This window comes from Pogona vitticeps, chromosome 2 (assembly GCF_051106095.1).
Source record: "Pogona vitticeps strain Pit_001003342236 chromosome 2, PviZW2.1, whole genome shotgun sequence".
NCBI lineage: Eukaryota > Metazoa > Chordata > Lepidosauria > Squamata > Agamidae > Pogona > Pogona vitticeps.
In genome coordinates, this window is record NC_135784.1 from 76,748,430 (window position 1) to 76,766,469 (window position 18,040).

Genomic DNA, 18,040 nt, shown 5'->3' on the forward strand with positions numbered 1-18,040 from the left:
TCAGCATATTTTGACAGGAAAAGCCACAAAACAGCTTCCCCTCTTGATGGTCAATACAGATCATGCCCTTGAAGAGAGGGCCTTCCGATTCACCTCATGGAAAGGAAGAACAATGAAGACGCAGCAGAAATTGAGCCACAAACAAGTTTACTGGGTTCAGAGCCAACCTCTCACATGGTGATTACTCATCCCAGAAAGAGAAAGGGGGAAGTAAAACAAGAGTCTATAACCAGCTTTTAGTAGATTTTAGTTGCTCTGTGATGATCAGTGGCATAGATTTCACCTCTTGCAGGACAACTGACAAAACTTCAAGATACATATTTTTTGTTACCTGTATTTTTTTTAGTATCCAACTTTATATGTGCGTACATACACATGTGTGTTACTGACTCGTTTTTTTAAATCAGCAGCACTCCAATAATAAATTAAGAGCCATTAATGGCATAAACCAGGAACAATCAGCACGTTAACCAATCATTTTAACCCTCTCAATTTTCTCATCTACTGCATATAACAGAGGGGCAAGGTTAACTACATTTGTGAAGCCATGAAAGAGAGAGAGAACCTACAGAAGCCACTGCCTTAGTTATTGTCATCAATCTGCTATTTCACAAGTTGCCAGAAAAAAATTAATGGTGCAGCTGTCACGGGGAAAAAAATCCTTTTTACAATTCTGAAATGCATTGGCTGCTGGTAAGCAAGATCCATTAGTTGTTATCTAAACAAAATCGGTGTTAGACATGCTTCATTTTCAACAAACCCACTTGACTAAATCTTCTGTTGAAACAGTGAAATACAGTATATTTGTATCCAAATATGTCAGCATCTTGACAAAAAAGGTCCTCATTCCAAAGTATGTAGAAATTCCTGCTTCTGCCCTGTAGTAAGGTGGGCCACTGAATTTTGATTTTTCTGTCTGTTTGTCTGTCTGTCTGTCTCTCTCTCTCTCTCTCTCTCTCTCCCATAAGCTAACCTCCGACCCAGAATGACATTGCAGATTCCAGAAAACTAAGGCTAAACAGGTAGAATTCCTTAGAAATGTAACTACCAGCTATGCCTTCGCTCCAGAGGTAGCATAGGGCCCTATACTTCATCAGGGGGTCTATACTGGTTCATGGGTTCATGAAGAACTGGACACGATTTAACAACTAAACAACAGCAACTTCATCAGGACTTTTGTGAACAACTGAGGGCTTTAAGATAATCAGGAGAGGCCTTTCTCTTGGTCCCGCCACCCTCACAGGTGCATTTGGTGGGGACACAGGAGAGGGCCTTCTCTGTTGCTCCTCCCGGACTTTGGAACTCCCTCCCACAGGAAGCCAAGCTGGTCTCATCTTTGCTGCCCTTCTGCAAGCAGGCAAAGTGGGCTTTTTAATGGATGCCTTACTCCTTTTAATGTGTTTTTGGTGCTGCCTTTTTTTTACTGTTTTTTTAATGTAGTGTTCATTTGATCCTTTTTAGTTTTTTTATATGGAGTGTATTTAACTTTAAATATTGTCGTTTAATTGTAAGCCACCTTGGGTCCTTTTTAAGGAGAAAGGTGGGGGTAGAGACAGAGACTGACTGACCAACCGACTGATAGATGGATCGACCTGTCTAAATCAGGGCCGCCATGCCTGAAAAGTTGCACTGCAAAGTAGATTACTAGGGTCCCAATCCAAATTGGACCTCTCTAACTTGCTTAAAATAGTCTTAGGCTATAACTACAAGAAGTTACACCTTTTGAGTAATGTTTTGGCTATCAGTGGCTCAACATACAGTATTACACTATGATAGTTCTGAAAAATTATGCATGCAAGACCATGACAGACTGGAAGCTTCTAACTATATCAATCTCAATGCATCAGAAAATTCTACAGATTCTGATGAGCACACCCACCCTGGATCAATATCATCCATTCCACTATTAAAGTGAACCAGTAGAAGTTCTAATTATTACTGCCATTTGTTCATCCTACTAAATGAAGATCATCTGTAAAAATGCATTTTTGCAAAGACATCTCAACCTTATTGAAAGTGTCTTATTCTTATTCCTACCACCACCAACACAATAAACACAAATAAGAATTACTACCATAGCTTCGCTCTGAGGTGGGCAAACACTGCTATTAAGGGCATCACAGTCCACACAAGATCCCTGTAATGCAAATAAAGAATAAGACATTCTATTTAATATAAGCATTTGCTGTTCGTTAAACATGTGCAAAAACACCAAGTTCACAGCTTACACCACAGATACTGGAGAAATGAAATACGTACTGCTGCCCAATGATCCCCACTTAATAACAACAGGTATTTAATGGAATGAGAAGCTCCTGTAATTTCCCTTCCACATTACTTGCAATGGTAAAGCAAAGAGGCATGCTAATCAACCGGCACTCTGCTTGTTCCAAGCAGAGGTGAATATCTGCATACTGAACACTTCCAGGATGCATCCTTCTTGTTCTTCTCTATGTCTACCACACATGACAGCTTTGTTCAATCTTTCCAGTAAACATACCTCTGTGAACCCTAGCAGGATGAACATCAGCAAAGGCGGCGGGGGAGAACAACTTCTATACTGCAAATCACAGCAGTATTATGTCAGATCTGCTTTGACTTGGATTCTTGCATTGAGCAGGAGGGGTTGACTCAATAGCTTTATAAGTCCCTTCCAACTCAATTATTCTATGATTCTGTTTGTAGCAGAGAAGGTGGAGTTGGGCTTTGAAAACTTCATGTCTGCCACTGAAAGTAATGACTGTTCTGTTGGTTGCATGCTTGGAAGGTTCGTTCATACTAGTTAGTTATCTAGAAGCTTGGTAGCCCAGCGTTTTATTCAGATAACCAACTTGGGGTGGCTCCACCATGTCTAATCTGAGCTCTTAAATTAAACTGAAATGAAGAGAGTTTGGTTTTGTTGAGTCCACATAGGAAAGGAGCTCGGTGAAGCTGTGCATTTTGAGAAATGCAGTTAACACATACTTGGCTGGTTTCTCAGATATTTTGCTGGCTAAAGCAGAGTAAGTAATCTGTGTGGCTCCTGCAAGGTCCAGGAAAGGTGTGTGTGGTCCCTGGAACTCTGCAATTTCTCACCCCTCCACAAAACACTGTGAACGCTAGTGGTATTCTAGATGTACGTAGTAGCAGAAACAGCAAAAGCATTTACTTAGTAGTCATATCTATCCTGCCTTGTATCCAGTGAGCTCAGGTTATCATATATGGTGTTCTTCCTCACCACTGTAACTTGTGAGTAGGCCAGTCTGAAAGAGGATTACTGCCCCAAGGTCAAACTGTGAGTTTCATGGTTCGGGAGGACTTGAACCTGGGTCTCCCCAGTCCCAGTTGAACACTCAAACCATCCCACCACAATCTGTTGACAACAACAATGGCTGAAATAGCCTCACTCCCTTATTCTGCCCTATAACAAAGTCACCCCATGCTGCCTGGATAGTGGCAAAAATCTTTGAAAGTCCATTTCCCAATTCCAATTAAGTTCACTTATGAAGCCAGAACTTTGCAAATGAGCTCCGTTTTCAAATGATTTTTAAAAATCCCATGTTATGTGTGCTGCTGTTTTGACTGCACCAGTGACCGTATCATTGTCTCTCCCTGCAAGCTCTCTCAGCTTCTCCATCTAAGCGACAGGAAGCAGATGTTCCAAGTGAGGAGATGGAACATCATCAGACCAATTGGTAGATGTTGTGTCAACAGGAAGGGACAACTCTCACAGGAACTGTAATATTAGGGCTTCTAAGAGTTTCTGTTGTTCTGATTCCTAGATATTATGGGCATAATGTGGAAGTGCAAAACCAGACACACTACCAAAAATCTCCCCTCAGCTCAGAAAGAGGAATTCACTGGGGAAAACAGCTGACTTTGCAGAAAAGCTACCTCAAGGAAATGACTGTTGTGATTATACTGGCAAGCAAAAGAGAAAAAATCCTTGTGTGAAACCAGTTTTGTATTGTGAGAATGCAGGTTTTTCTCCTCGCTCCAGGATTTTCCCTACAGGATATGGAAAAGGTTTACCATGGAAATGAGAGGGACTAAATAGACTTGACTCATGGTTGTTCTGGGTTTTTTGGGCTCTTTGGCCATGCTCTGAAGGTTGTTCTTCCTGACGTTTCGCCAGTCTCTGTGGCCATGGGCATCTTCAGAGGACAGCAACCTGTTCTCTGAAGATGCCGGCCACAGAGACTGGCGAAACGTCAGGAAGAACAACCTTCAGAACACGGCCAAAGAGCCCAAAAAACCCAGAACAACCATTAGATCCCGGCCATGAAAGCCTCCGCGAATAGACTTAACTCACCTCTACAAGTTGATAACTCTCCTCATTACATCTGTGGGGTAAAATGGGGATTATTGATGGTGGAATGAAGATGCCATCCAAAGTATGAATGACACCATTTGATGCCAAAATGTCCCTTTTGTGTAAAGCAACCTCAGAGTCGCCCAACAAGATTCTTCCCTGTGATAAAAGAAACAATATTTGCATCAAGGTCTTGATGGTATTGCCAGAAGTAAACTCCACAAAGAAGAACTCCACAAAGAAGCCCCCTATCAGGAAGAAGGTCTCAGACAAATGACTTCTTCAGTGGTAAAATTGAAAACATCTGCTCACTACTACAGTTTTGATCCATGAAGATCAAAACTTTTACATAAATCTCCTTTCCTTTCAATGAACCGAGACAAAGTGAAAAACAGAAAACATCTCCCAGCTGTTTTCCACCACAGGGGTTACCACTCCATTAATTCCAGTTGGTTGAACTATAGAACAGGTCACTTACATCCTCAGCAACACGGATTTCCAGGATCTGATTTGCCATAGTCAGGATACGTGGCATCATCATCAGTCTTTCCACTTGCACCTAGAAAACAGAGTGTATCTTGTATTTTCACTGTGAGAAATTGGAGTCCTGAACCAGCATTTGCCATGTATTAATCCCTTTACTTCTGGCAACCACAAAGTCCAGCTTTTGGAGTGATTTTTTTTTTTTAAATTAGGGTTGCTTCCCTCCATGGCTTTCACTGAACAGATCTCCTACCTGCTGTTTTTCATTCTAATTCTCCTCTATTTTCCCACTATTTTGTCTTATCCTTTTTTAAAAAAAAATGCAAACCATCCATTAATGAGGAAAAGCCAGCACAGCTGCAGAATTTTTTTTTTATTAGAAGCTTCTGTCTGGAAGCACCCTAATCTCCTAGTTCCCAGAAAAACGTGATGCAAGAATATGAAGCTGTGAAGAAGAGCTTCCAGATCTTTTACTGAGTCCATGGTATTCCTAGCACTTTATTCCATCGTCCAGATTCTGTCTGCTTTCTGTACAGGCCATGCCTAAAGACTAGAGATGGGCAAGAATCAGAAAAATGATTATTCATTTTGATTTGTGATTCGTCAAGGTTGAGGAATTACAAATGTACAAGTTTTTTTTTACTTTGGAATCCTATAAAATGGCCCTGCAAGAACCTAAAGACACCAAAATTGCACGGAAGCTTCCCCTGCCACTCCTCTATAAGCCCTACAGGTTTGGTGAAGTTTGGGTTTCAGATGTCTGTGACATACACCCACAAGCCGGGCTGCCCCAGGAAAGTTCCCCCCTGGCACTTGGAGAACCAAAATCACAGAGAAGTACTAACTCTCCTATATTGTACCAGCCCTCCAAGTTTGGTGAAGATTGGGTTTCAGAGTTATATACCACAAAATTGGGTCCCTCCTGGAAGGCGTCATTTAGCAGCTGGCTTGGGAAACCCAGTCTTCACCAAACTGGGAGAAAGAAGTAGAAGAGAGCCAGAGGAAACGTCTTTATGATTTTGATGTCTCTAGGTGCCAGGGGGAAACTTTTTTTGGGGGGAGGGGCTCTTTGTAGGAGTATAACTCTGACATTTGAAATCTCTTCTAAACCAAACTTGGAGGGAAGAGTCAAAGGAAGCCTCCCTGCACCTCTGGTGTTTCTAGGTGACCAAGGGGCCATTTTATAGCCAAATGAACTGACAAATCAAAAATTGCTAAAAATTCATAGATTCGTACAGTACTAGCAATTTTTGAATGAATTTGCTGATTCATTTTTTAAATTCATGCCCACCTCTACTACTGACCATATGGCCCTGGTATTTAGCCTTGACATGTAGTCCAATAATAATAATAATAATAATAATAATAATAATAATAATAATAATAATAATAATAATAATAATAATAATAATAATAATTATAATTATAATTATAATTATAATTATTATAATTATAATTATAATTATTATAATTATAATTATAATTATTATAATTATTATAATTATAATTATAATAATTATTATTATTATAATTATAATTATAATTATACCTACTTCTCTTACAAATCTCTTGGCTCTGAAATATGGTCTGCACACAGAGAAAGAAAATCAGTCCCATTTACTGCTACTACAAGTGTCTGAAAACAGAGCATTTGTCATTCTTTCTAAAACAGGTGGACTGAAAGTAACTGAAGTTCTTCTACACTAGCTGGAAATGTGGAACCATCATCACCCTGCATCCTGACTCCTAGAATATTATTTTGCTATCCTAAACATTGGTATATCTCTGTATTGATACATGGGGTGCAAAGTATACCTACCTCCTCTCCTTTCAAATTGTCAAAGTACTCTAAAATTTACCAGAACGGTGAGATTTGATACAGTTCAGTTTTAGACATTGAAATTGTGTTGCTTGGCATAGGAAGTTGCAACTAGAGCTGGCCATTTGAATCATTGGAACTAAGAGGGGACTTGACTCACCAAACCCCCAGTGATTCAATGCGCCTCCTCTAGTTGCAACTTGCTATGCTAAGCAAGAGAATTTCAACCCGTGAATGGTTGCTGACAGAGGGGTGCAGATTTTTATTTTTCAGACTACAGTTTTTAGAAAACCCCAGGCACCTTTGGTCCAAAAACACAAATCTTGCCCATCTGTAATAATTAAACTTTCTCTAAATAATGCCAACAATTACTAGACATGTATTCCTGAACACTTTCATGGCCGGCATCCGATGGTTGTTGTAGGTTTTTCAGGCTGTCTGGCTGTATTCTTGAGGTTCTTCTTCCTTAAAGAAAAACCTCAAGAACATGGCCAGAGAGCCAGAAAAACCTACAACAACCAATTATTAGACGGCCCGTAAACATCTAATGTGTTGTGTCGTTCCTTCAGAGTAAAAAGTCAGGTGATGTGATTACCAGGCAAGGCCCCTGATAAGGCCTTCATTCTTTTTTCTGTGAGCTAGACCTCTGAGCTCTCCTAGGCACATTTTATAAACATGCTGTCTTCTTATAATATCAGTTCATGTCACTGAGAAGGAAGTCAACCTACAGTTGCATCATCAATACTGGGAGGCAGTTATGGCCTGGGCACAACAGAGTTTCACTTCCCACTCAACGTCAGCATGGACAAAGAAGAAACCAAAGGCAAACAACTAAGGATGTTGTCTTAGTAATCAATAACAAAATGCCTTATTTCAAGCAAGCTCATTGCTTCAACAGCACAGGTGGGCAACATGTGGTCCTCCAGATGTTGTTGGATTGCACCTTCTGCATTGCAGAACATATTGATTTATATCTCTTCTCTTAATTAAAAGGAAATTTATCATTTATGGGCTTGTCCACATAGAACAAAAGTACAGCACTATTCCTTTCGGTTACTGGCAAATGCAAAGCTGAATTTGCTGAGATCTCAGCCTTCCCTCTGCCTTCTTTTTCAGTTTTCCTGGGAAGCTTGCATTATTTAGACACAAGCTTTAATGTGGGTGGGGAGGAGCTTACTGTTACAAAACTTAGGAAGAGTTCGTATTTTTCTCCAAGTTTTAACTCTTTTCTTGGCTTTTACAATGTGCATAGAGGATCTCCGGAAGCAAAGCTATAGCAGGGAAGGACTGCTTTTTGAGTTTTCCTTAGTAAACTCGAAAAGCAGTCTTCAAGCACCTGGTTTTTGTAATGCAGTGTGGATACTAAAATTGTTTGGTGGCCTTTGGAATAAACTATAGTTATTTGCTGCCATACTGTTGCCCACCTGGATGAGTCCATTATGAACCAAGGATAAAGTTATTTTTAATGGAACACCATCAATATGATTTCTGAGAAAAAGGAAAATAGGAGGCACAATACAGATATAAGCTGAGCTCAATTACGCTGCAGAAGGAATATGGTGATGTCCGAGATGAAGTTCAGTTCTAGAGTTTATACAGCCATGGCCAAAAATATTGGCACCCTTGCAATTCTGTCAAAAAATGTAATCCTTCGCTCAGAAAATTGCTGCAGTTGCAAATGTTTTGGTACTCACATGTTCATTTATTTGGTTTGTGTTGGAACAACAGAAAAAAACAGAGAAGAAATGTCAATTCTGATACAATCCCACACAGAAACCCAAAACTGACTGGCCAAAATTATTGGCATCCTATATAAATTGTAAGAAATAATTGCTTTTCAAACATGTGATGCTCCAGACACACCTGTCGCAAGTAAGAGGTGTGGGCTATATAGTAATCACACTTGCAACCAGTTAAGATGGAGAAAAGTTGACTCAACCTTTGTGTTGTGTGTGACACAACATGGAGAAAAGAATGACGTGTAAAGAGTTGTCTGTGGATTTGAGAGAAAAAATGATGGAAAAACATTGACAATCTCAAGGCTACAAGTCCATCTCCAGAGATCTTAATGTTCCTGTGTCCACTGTGCACAGTATCACCAAGAGGTTTACAGCCCATGGCACTGTAGCTAACCTCCCTGGACATGGACAGAAGAGCAAAATTACTGAAAAATTACAATGTAGGGTTGTTCAAATGGTGGATACAGAACCCAGATTAACTTCCAAACAAATTCAAGCTGATCTGCAGAGACAGGGTACAACAGTGTCAGCTCGCACTATCCATCGCCATCTGAATGAAAAGGGACACTATCGTAGGAGACCCAGGAGGACGCCACTGCTGACACAAAGGCATAAAAAAGCAAGACTGGAGTATGCCCAAACTTATGTGACAAAACCACAATCCTTCTGGGAGAGCATACCGTGGACAGATGAGACAAAAGTAGAGCTTTTTGGTCAAGGATATCATGGCATTGTTTACAGAAAAAGAAATGAGGCATTCAAAGAAAATAACACAGTCCCTACAGTCAAACATGGCGGACGTTCAAAGATGTTTTGGGGTTGCTTTGCTGCTTCTGGCACTGGATGCCTTGACTGTGTGAACAGTATCATGAAATCTAATGATTACCAAAGAATGTTGGGGCGCAATGTAGTGGCCAGTGTCAGAAAGCTGCATCTCCACCAGAGGTCATGAGCCTTCCAGCAGGACAATGACCTGAAACACACTTCAAAAAGTGCTCAGAAATGGTTACAAACAAAGTGCTGGAGAGTTCCGAAATGGCCAGCAATGAGTCCAGATCTGAATCTCATAAAACACCTGTAGAGAGATCTCCAAACAGCAGTTGGGAGAAGGCATCCTTCAAATCTGAAGGCCCTGGAACAGTTTGCAAAAGAAGAGTGGCCCAAAATTCCAATAGAGAGGTGTAAGAAACTAATTCGTGGTTATAGGAAGCAATTGATTTCAGTTACTGTATTTTTTCCAAAGGGGCTGCTACCAAATAATAAGTTAAGGGTGCCAATAATTTTGGCCAGTGCATTTTTGGGTTTCTGTCTGGGATTGTATCAGATTTGACTTCTCTGGTTGTTTTTGGTTTTGTTTTGTTTTTTTCGTGTTGCTCCAATGCAAACCAAAGAAATGAACACATGAGTACCAAAACATTTGCAACTGCAACAATTTTCGGAGAGAAGGGTTGCATTTTCTGACAAAATTGCAAGGGTGCCAATATTTTTGGCCATGATTGTAGTTTAAAAGTGTGTTCATTAGTTACAAAGAACTAGTGGGTTTTAATTCATTCCTCTTTCCAATCATGACGGTATATCTAACTGTTCTGCATTATGAATATAGCCTCATGTATCTCCTTCTGTGGTATTAACTGCAACCTTTCAGTTAATTTGGTGGCTATGAACAGTGGGTGGCCTGAAGAGGAATATCACATGGTCTAAGCACTGGCCTCTGCTTTGTCCCACATTCTGCTCTGGGCATAGAGGAACGGCCACAAAGAGAGTACATTTTCTGTCAAAAGTGAATCCCCTGCAGCATTTAGAATGAGATGCAAATTCACTTAGCAGCAAGTGCTGTTGGGTCAGTGGGGCTAACTTCCAAGTAAGCATGCACATAATGGACGTTTACGCAAAAATGTACAGGGTCAAGCTGCATGAACAGCATGATCACACCTCCATCTGCAGAGCCTTTGCATACAGCAACAGGGCAGGGAGCTGGTTGGGAGCACCTAAAGCTGCAGACTCAAGAAAGCCTAGCAAGAACGGGCCAGCTCAGTTCTTTGGATGGGAGACCCCTCCAAATCTCATCTAAGAAGTGAAACCTTGCCTGTGTCATTGTTATCACTGGATGTGCAGTGGCAGGACTAATCAGTTGCTTTCAATTATTTATTTATTTTAAAATGTTCAAGGGGGCTCCAACTGCGTATAATAAAACACTCTGTTGTTCCACCTGTGGTTATATTTTTCTTTCTTTGCAGGAAATCTAGAGCGTTTAAGAGGCAATCAGGCAAGCTGTTTGCCCATGCATTCGCCCTCGTTCACGAGGGCAAGGTGGGGATTGTTAGCAAATGAGGAAAAACAGAGCCAAAAACACCCCCTTAAAAAAGGAAGATGCCCTTACCGCTGCTCTTGTGTAGATATGATGTTTCACAAGTTCTTGAAGCTTGTTTATTCCCTAGAGCAGGAAGAAAGCAATTAGACACTTTCCTGAGATGTTTTGTATAATGACAACCACAGGCCTTGATTGCTAATATAAATGCCAAATGCTTGTGGATGTAAATTACATTCTAAGGGCCTATTTACAAATCAAATTTCCTTCCTGAAGTATCAGAGGAAGTACAAGATTGCGTGTGCAAACATACTGAAAATAACTTTGGCACCCTAAGAAGTTCAAGTTTTGCATATCAGGAAAATGCAATTTTAAACATTTATTGATGCTTCCAAACAGATAACAATGTACTCATGTTTATGCAAAAAATCTGAATATTCAGCAAGACTAGGATACCAAGCAGCATGGAAGGAAGCAGCTGGATAAAAAAGGCAAGAAGATAATAAGACAAAAACGAAGGAGGTAAGGAAATGTGTTGGACACGGGAGGGTTATTCCTTGACCTCTAAAGATCCTGTCTATATAATCATTCTTCTGCAAGCAGACAAGCTAGTTTCTGGCTCTAAACAAAACAAAGGAAAACCACAAGAGCATATTTTGAAGCAGTGCCCACATCCTGGGCTGTTTATTTGAGACCAACACTTGGAAATTTTTACTTTTTTAGACAACAACTCCCATAGCCATGCTAGCTGCAGGTTCTGGAAGCTACATTAAGTGGGAGACAAATTGCCACATCTTAGGCATCGATTCTGCCCATATATACCACTGATCCATTTTCCAGCTAAGGACTATTATGAATCTTGTTGCAAGACAAATTATGGATATTATTTTTTTATGCTTAAGTGCAGAGTGTTCCCTTGTACAGAATGAGAATAAGCCCAGAGTTGGTGACAACAATATTTCTGGGGTGTTAGGCCTTGCACTCCTTCAGACATGACCAACTAGATGGCAAGAATATGCAGGCAATATCACCACATATGCACATAGGATCCACTATTTAGAATTTACTTGTTTGTTAAAATAACAGCTTCAATGGTGTAAGATTGTGCTTGCCAACCTTGGGTCTCCAGATATTCTTGTACATACTACAATTTCCAGAAATCATGGCCAGCACAGCTAGTGGTGGAGGCTTCTGGGAGTTTTGGTCCAAGAACATCTGGGGACCCAAGGTTGAGAACCCCTGTCCTAGGTTTTTTTTTTTCAGCTGATACAGTTGACCCTCCTGTTGATGCTCTGGTCATTCATTGGTATTCAGAGGTGACTTGAGCTATAGACAATGTTACTCCAATGCCCTCTTTGCTGCAGAGCCCAGCCTCCTCTGTGGTTCATGGAAGAGTTAAGGGTGATGAAGCAAAAACAAAGAAGATTGGGAAGCAGATGGAGGAAAGTTCCTATGGAGTTCAACTTGGTGGCTGTCAGGGAAGCATTGGAAGATATCGTAATAAACTTGAGGCCACTCAAAGCAGTCATAATATCCACTTCTCTTCTGGACGGAAGAGAATTTAAGATTAAATTGGATCAGTTACAGCTAATACGGACTGAGGATGTGGACAAGACATTTGCACTCTGCAAAGCCACCACCTCTTCTCTAGATTGCGCCCCACTGTGGCTCTTAAAATCAGTAAAGGAGTTGACAATGACTAATAACAATGGTTCATGAGCCGATAATCTCTACAATAGACTATGGTAATACTCTTTATTTAGGCTGCTATTGAAGTCAGTAATGAAACTTCAGCAAGTCCAAAATCCGGCTGTCAGACTGATCACAAGTACCAGCAGGTATGAACACACATCCCAAGACTTTTTATGTCTTTGTTGACTTCCTGTTAATTTCTGTGCCCAATTCAAAGTATTGGTCATGACCTATAAAGCCCTTAATGGTTTAGGACTTTAATACTTGATAAAATGTCAATCCCACAAAACAGCTACCCATCCCACATGCTCCTCACAGTCCTTGATGTCAAAAATTGTGACACCAAAGGAGGCCAAAAGAGCCAACACCAGAAACCACGCTTTTTCGGTCATGGCTTCTTCCCTCTAGAACAAGCTTTGTCAGACACGATCTGTCTCAGTTTTTAGGAAATTAGTTAAAACGGAATTATTTAAAGCTGGCTTTTATTAGTATTTTTAACCACTGACCTGAGATCTCTGAATTCATTTAAATGTATTTAATTCTATTTAAATGTTGTTTTTAAAGCTTGCAAGAGGGTTTTATTTATTTTATAATATTAATTGTATACTGCAATTTTGTATTTTTTTTTATTTTAATGGGATTTAACATGCTGTGAACCACCCAGAGAGTAATTTATACATGTGGTTGATTCCTACAGGAAAATGCTTTCTCTTTAGACAATGCACAGACTTACTCCAAGGACAGTCACATCCAATATAATCGTATTTTACTTCCCCTGAAGCATCTCATACTGGTTCAGACAAAATAGTAAGCTAAAGCTGTCCTTTCCAACTTGGAGTCTCCAAAGGTGTTTATGGTCAAGCCGGCTAAGGATCTGGAGAACAACTCTCCACGCAAGGCTCACCAAGGCCATGGCATATGATCAAGATGGCAACTGAAAAACCACAACATTCTGTCAATATCAAGGAATGAAGATGGTCTTACCTCCGTGAAAAGATAAATGAGTCTCCCATCTCTTAACTTATCCACTGCTTCGTTACTTGGTACAAACACAGTGAAAGGTCCAGGGCCATCCAAAATTGAAGGCAGATCACAATTCTGCAAAATGTTAGGCATTCATATTAAAATACAGTAGTTAATCTTTGAGGGGCTACAACATATTTGATGATGATGATGATGATGATGATGATGATGATTGATTATTATTATTATTATTATTATTATTATTATTATTATTATTATTATTATTATTATTATTATTATTATTATTATTATTATTATTATGCTTTTGGCTTTAATTATTTGAAAAGGTTTTTCTGTACCTGTGAGCTCAAGTTTTTCCCTACAGTTCTTTCCCATTTTTTTCTTTTTCAACACAAAGACATTTTTGCAATGAGGCTCAAATAAAATAAAAGAAATATGGACACCCATAGGGACAGAGAATACTGTAATAATTCAATGCTCATTGTCCAGAGACTATAGGAGGTCCAGGAGGTGGGGGGGGGTAGGGAGGAGAGTCTTACTTCCAATATTGTTTCAAACCGGCTGGCAATCTCCATTGAAGCAATTATCTCTGCTACAGTTTTCTAAGGAAAGAGAAAAGACACAACAGAATGAAGATGGGAGATGCAGGGCACTTCCAGACAAGTCTGTTCATTGTGCAATTTTACTGCTTCATTCAGAGACAGTCCCGAAACCAGAAAAATCAGGGAGCTGTACAGAGGACAGATTATGCCAGCCTTCCTCAGTGTAATCCTCTCCAGATGTTTTTAACTACAATTGCCAGTGTTCCTGATCATCAGCCATGCTAGATGAGTCCAATGGGAATTTAGTCAAGGCTACGTGAAGGACATCATTTTGGAGAAGACTTGCATGTATATTGATTTATTTATATCCATATATATGTACATGTATGTGTACTTATAAGCATACATGTGCATGGCTATCATCTGAATACACTTTATCCACGTTGGGGGGGGGGATGGAGAACATAATGGCAGTAAAACACACAACCCCTTAAGTGTTGAAAGTGTTCTATGTGTGCAAAACATAGTATATTGTAATATCCTATGGTACCCACCAAGCGACATATTTGGATTCATAGTCAACCAAAATTGAGATTTGGTAGGATGTATATATATAAAAAAACAAATGGCCAAGAAAAAAAATGGTTGTCTGAAACATATCTCGGTCTCTTTCTGCGAGAGTTGTACACCCATGTGTGAAGGGAACCCTGGCCAATCCACTTGTTAACAAGGCAGCAATGTGATTGGATGGGTGGTGTATATAGTCAGCCTATCCTGGAGCCCGAAAGAGGAGGGGGCTAGAGGAATGAAAGAGAGAGAAGCCTGGAGCTGCTTAGGAAAGAAAAAAATAATATATATAAGAGTTATGATGAAAAGGGAGAATATAGAATCGAGCAAATGTTAAGGCTAGGGAGAAAGATAAGGAACTTGTGATTATGAATTATCTTAATTGGTTGTTGTAGCTGAAGAAAAACTCGAGTTCAAATTTGTATCCCGTCTAATATCCCTATGTAATTAAAAGGTATCATTTTCACTCTTCAGCAACTGAGTCTGGTATGGTTAATTGCCAGTGTCATACATGTTACTGAAAAGATGTTTTAAAAGATGACAGGCCTGGGTTGGGGCTGGTCATACCATGCCACGTCAAAGATAACCTGGAAATCCTGAATGGGGCTCAGGGAAACTGCTTGTCATGTCCAGGAACTCTCTTTTTTGTGGGAGTTTGGAGATGGTGAGACTTGGGACACAATTGAAGGTCAAAGTACCTGCCACAGACCACACATTGTCTTTGTACATGAGAACTCTTTAAGAGCTGAAAAACATCTGATTATCACAGCACAAGCTTTTCATTATTCCCATAGCTTGCTCATTCACTTGCTTTGTTTTGTGGTTAGTCCCCAGGAAGGTAAACATGAGCATCATTTGCAGATAGGATCGCTGAGGCTCTTCTAGAAGCTCTGTCACAATGACATCTCTGGAATGCGAACAAGTTTTCAACTTCTAATAACATGTTTTCTATAATGTATAATTAGACCAAGAAAGTTGTTCTATGCTTCCCCAGTTGCAACACTGATTGGTATAACATGCAAATTTGTTAAAATGTGCATCCTGGTGTACCTCACATTTATGGACGAGGATTTGTAGAGAACTTTAATTCTCCCCTCCCCCTGAAAAAAAATATTTCACAGAAGATCTATGGGGGATTCACTAGAGACTGTTCATAGAAGAGCTCTAGAAAGTTATTCTGGGGCAGAAATGTAATAATGGCCAGTACTCCTAAAATGAACTGCTAATGTATTTATCTTCACTCTTAGCCTTCCTATTTTCTATGAGGAATAAGAGTATTCCATGTACCTGAGAATCTCCAAGGTTTTCTGTGGGCGTTTTTATTAGGGAGTTAATAATGTGTATAATGCCATTAGCAGCCGGCAGATTTGTTTCTCTGATGGTATAGACTTCTGGGATATCTGAATATCTGAAGTTCCAGGGTCGCCGTATCTGGGAAAATAATAAAGGACTGTTCTGTGAATGAAAACATTAGTACCAAAGAAACCCAACAAATTAACATTTTCTGAGACACACTTAATGGCAGAGACGTGATGATTTCGTTTCAAGCTTTCCACATCATATACCATACCCTAAAAAAATAAGAAAACTTCTTCAGTCAGAGAGAAGGCAAGATAGAAGGCTACAGTTGAATTCTGCATCTTTCCCCATATACAGAATAGAGAATTTATTTAATAGCGCATGCAAGAAAAAATCTGCTTAATTTGGTAAAACATAGCATCAAGTGTCAGGATATTGTATGACACTGGTGACCAAGACAAAAATCATCCACGTTCTAGTATTTCTGATGTATGGGTATGAAAGCTAGACAGTAAAGAAAGCTGAGAACGGGGGGCGGGGATCAATTTGTTTAAATTATGGTGCTAAAGGAGAGCTTTGCAGATACCACAGACTGCCAAAAAGACAAACAAGTGGATTCTAGATCAAATCAAATCTGAACTTTCTCTGCAGGCAAAAATGTTGAAGCTGAGGCTATGATACCTTAGGTATATCATGAGTAGGCAAGATTCTCTGGAAAAGACAATAATGTTGGGAAAGCTTGAAGACAGCAGAAAAAAAGAGGAATAATAACTACAAGATGGGCTGGCTCCCCAAAATATGTCACAGACTTTAGTTTGCAAGAGCTGAGTGTTAAGAATTTGGTTAAACTATCTTCACTTTGGATATAAGCAGAGTTAGGCGATATCAGGTTGCAAAGACACTCGTATAACACTGAGAGAGTAAAATTCAGCAATGTCTATTTACACATATACAGAGAGCACAGATTTCAGACAATCAACAGGCAGCATAACATAACATGATACAAAACATAGCATAGAAATAAATGATCTGACTTACAGCAGATAACATGTCCTGTTTACACAGGTCCTTTATACTTTTAGGGACCAATCAGAATATATTACCTCACTTTTCAGTTACATGAGGCTACATCACTTTCTCCAGCTGTACAACATCAAGTCTTTAACCTTAGTACACTCTTGAATCTACTTAGTACATGACTCAGGTTAAATCAGTCATTTTACTTTCTGCTACATAACATTTTCTTTAGTACATATTTAATACATTTTCAGATCAAAATCTCAACACTGAGCAGGGCTGTTGAGGATAGGATCTCTTAAATCTTACTAATTTATAGAGTTACCATAAGTCAGAAATGACTTGATGATACATGACAACAACAACAACATAGCATATTTTATTGTTCACAAGCATATAGTTGGGGTCAGCATAACAGAAAGGGCATACCAGTAACTAGAAGTGCCCTTGTGAATGTCCAGTCTCATTCTTTTTTCTGTATAAAGACTGAATCTACCGAAAAGCAAAGAGTGGGCTGAACTCTCTATGTACTGAAGAAAATTATGTACATAGAATCATAGAATAATTGAGTTGGAAGGGGCCTGTAAGGCCATCAAGTCCAACCCCCTGCTCAGTGCAGGAATCCAACTCAAAGCAGATCTGACAGATGGTTCTCCAGTTTTCTCTTGAACACCTCCAGCATTGGAGCACTCACCACCTCCTGAGGTAATTGGTTCCCATTGTCATACTGCTCTAATAAATGTATAGAAATTATGAAGCATTTTATTTATTTTGTATGGTATAGCAGAATACAGAATTAATGCATAATGAAGCATTTATTATTCATCATAAAGTTGCTTGGAAGTTTTAATTAGGATTCATGGCCATAGCTACACTATAAATATATGTTGATATCTCATTCTCATTCCCAAAAGTTCCTGGGAATTACAGTTTGGCAAAAATTCTCTGGGAAAGATCCTGACTTACAGATCTAAAATTCCAAGGATTCCTAGAGAGAGGAGATGACTATTACATCTGCAGTCTTACACTTTCCTAAGAGTAGGGCTCACTGAACTACTACTAATATCTTGCTTCCAAGTAGATATTAATGAGATTTCAACAGAGCCAATTTAGGTACTGTATTTAATATATTCTATGGTAATGCTCAATATTATCTAACACATAAGGCAGGGATATTTCTAAAGAGAGGGTTTTATATATATTGTAGAGATAATGGATAGAAAATAGTGGGTTTGGGACCACATAAAAATGCTCTATTCACTTAAAAAATACAGGTAAAAACAAAGCTGCAAAGAATCA

The 18,040-nt window shown here is 39.4% G+C and overlaps 1 protein-coding gene across 1 annotated transcript in view; it reads right to left on the reverse strand.

The window, feature by feature from the left end:
* The window catches only part of STAB1 (stabilin 1), a 127,619-nt gene that overhangs the window by 82,807 nt on the left and 26,772 nt on the right, over positions 1-18,040 (reverse strand). The window contains exons 13-19 of the mRNA XM_072989761.2: positions 15,713-15,856; positions 13,856-13,918; positions 13,317-13,430; positions 10,713-10,766; positions 4,770-4,850; positions 4,292-4,450; positions 2,075-2,137 (exon numbers count right to left, since the gene is read on the reverse strand). Of these exons, the coding sequence (XP_072845862.2) occupies positions 2,075-2,137; positions 4,292-4,450; positions 4,770-4,850; positions 10,713-10,766; positions 13,317-13,430; positions 13,856-13,918; positions 15,713-15,856 (678 nt within the window). The remainder of the gene's footprint in view (positions 1-2,074; positions 2,138-4,291; positions 4,451-4,769; positions 4,851-10,712; positions 10,767-13,316; positions 13,431-13,855; positions 13,919-15,712; positions 15,857-18,040) is intronic.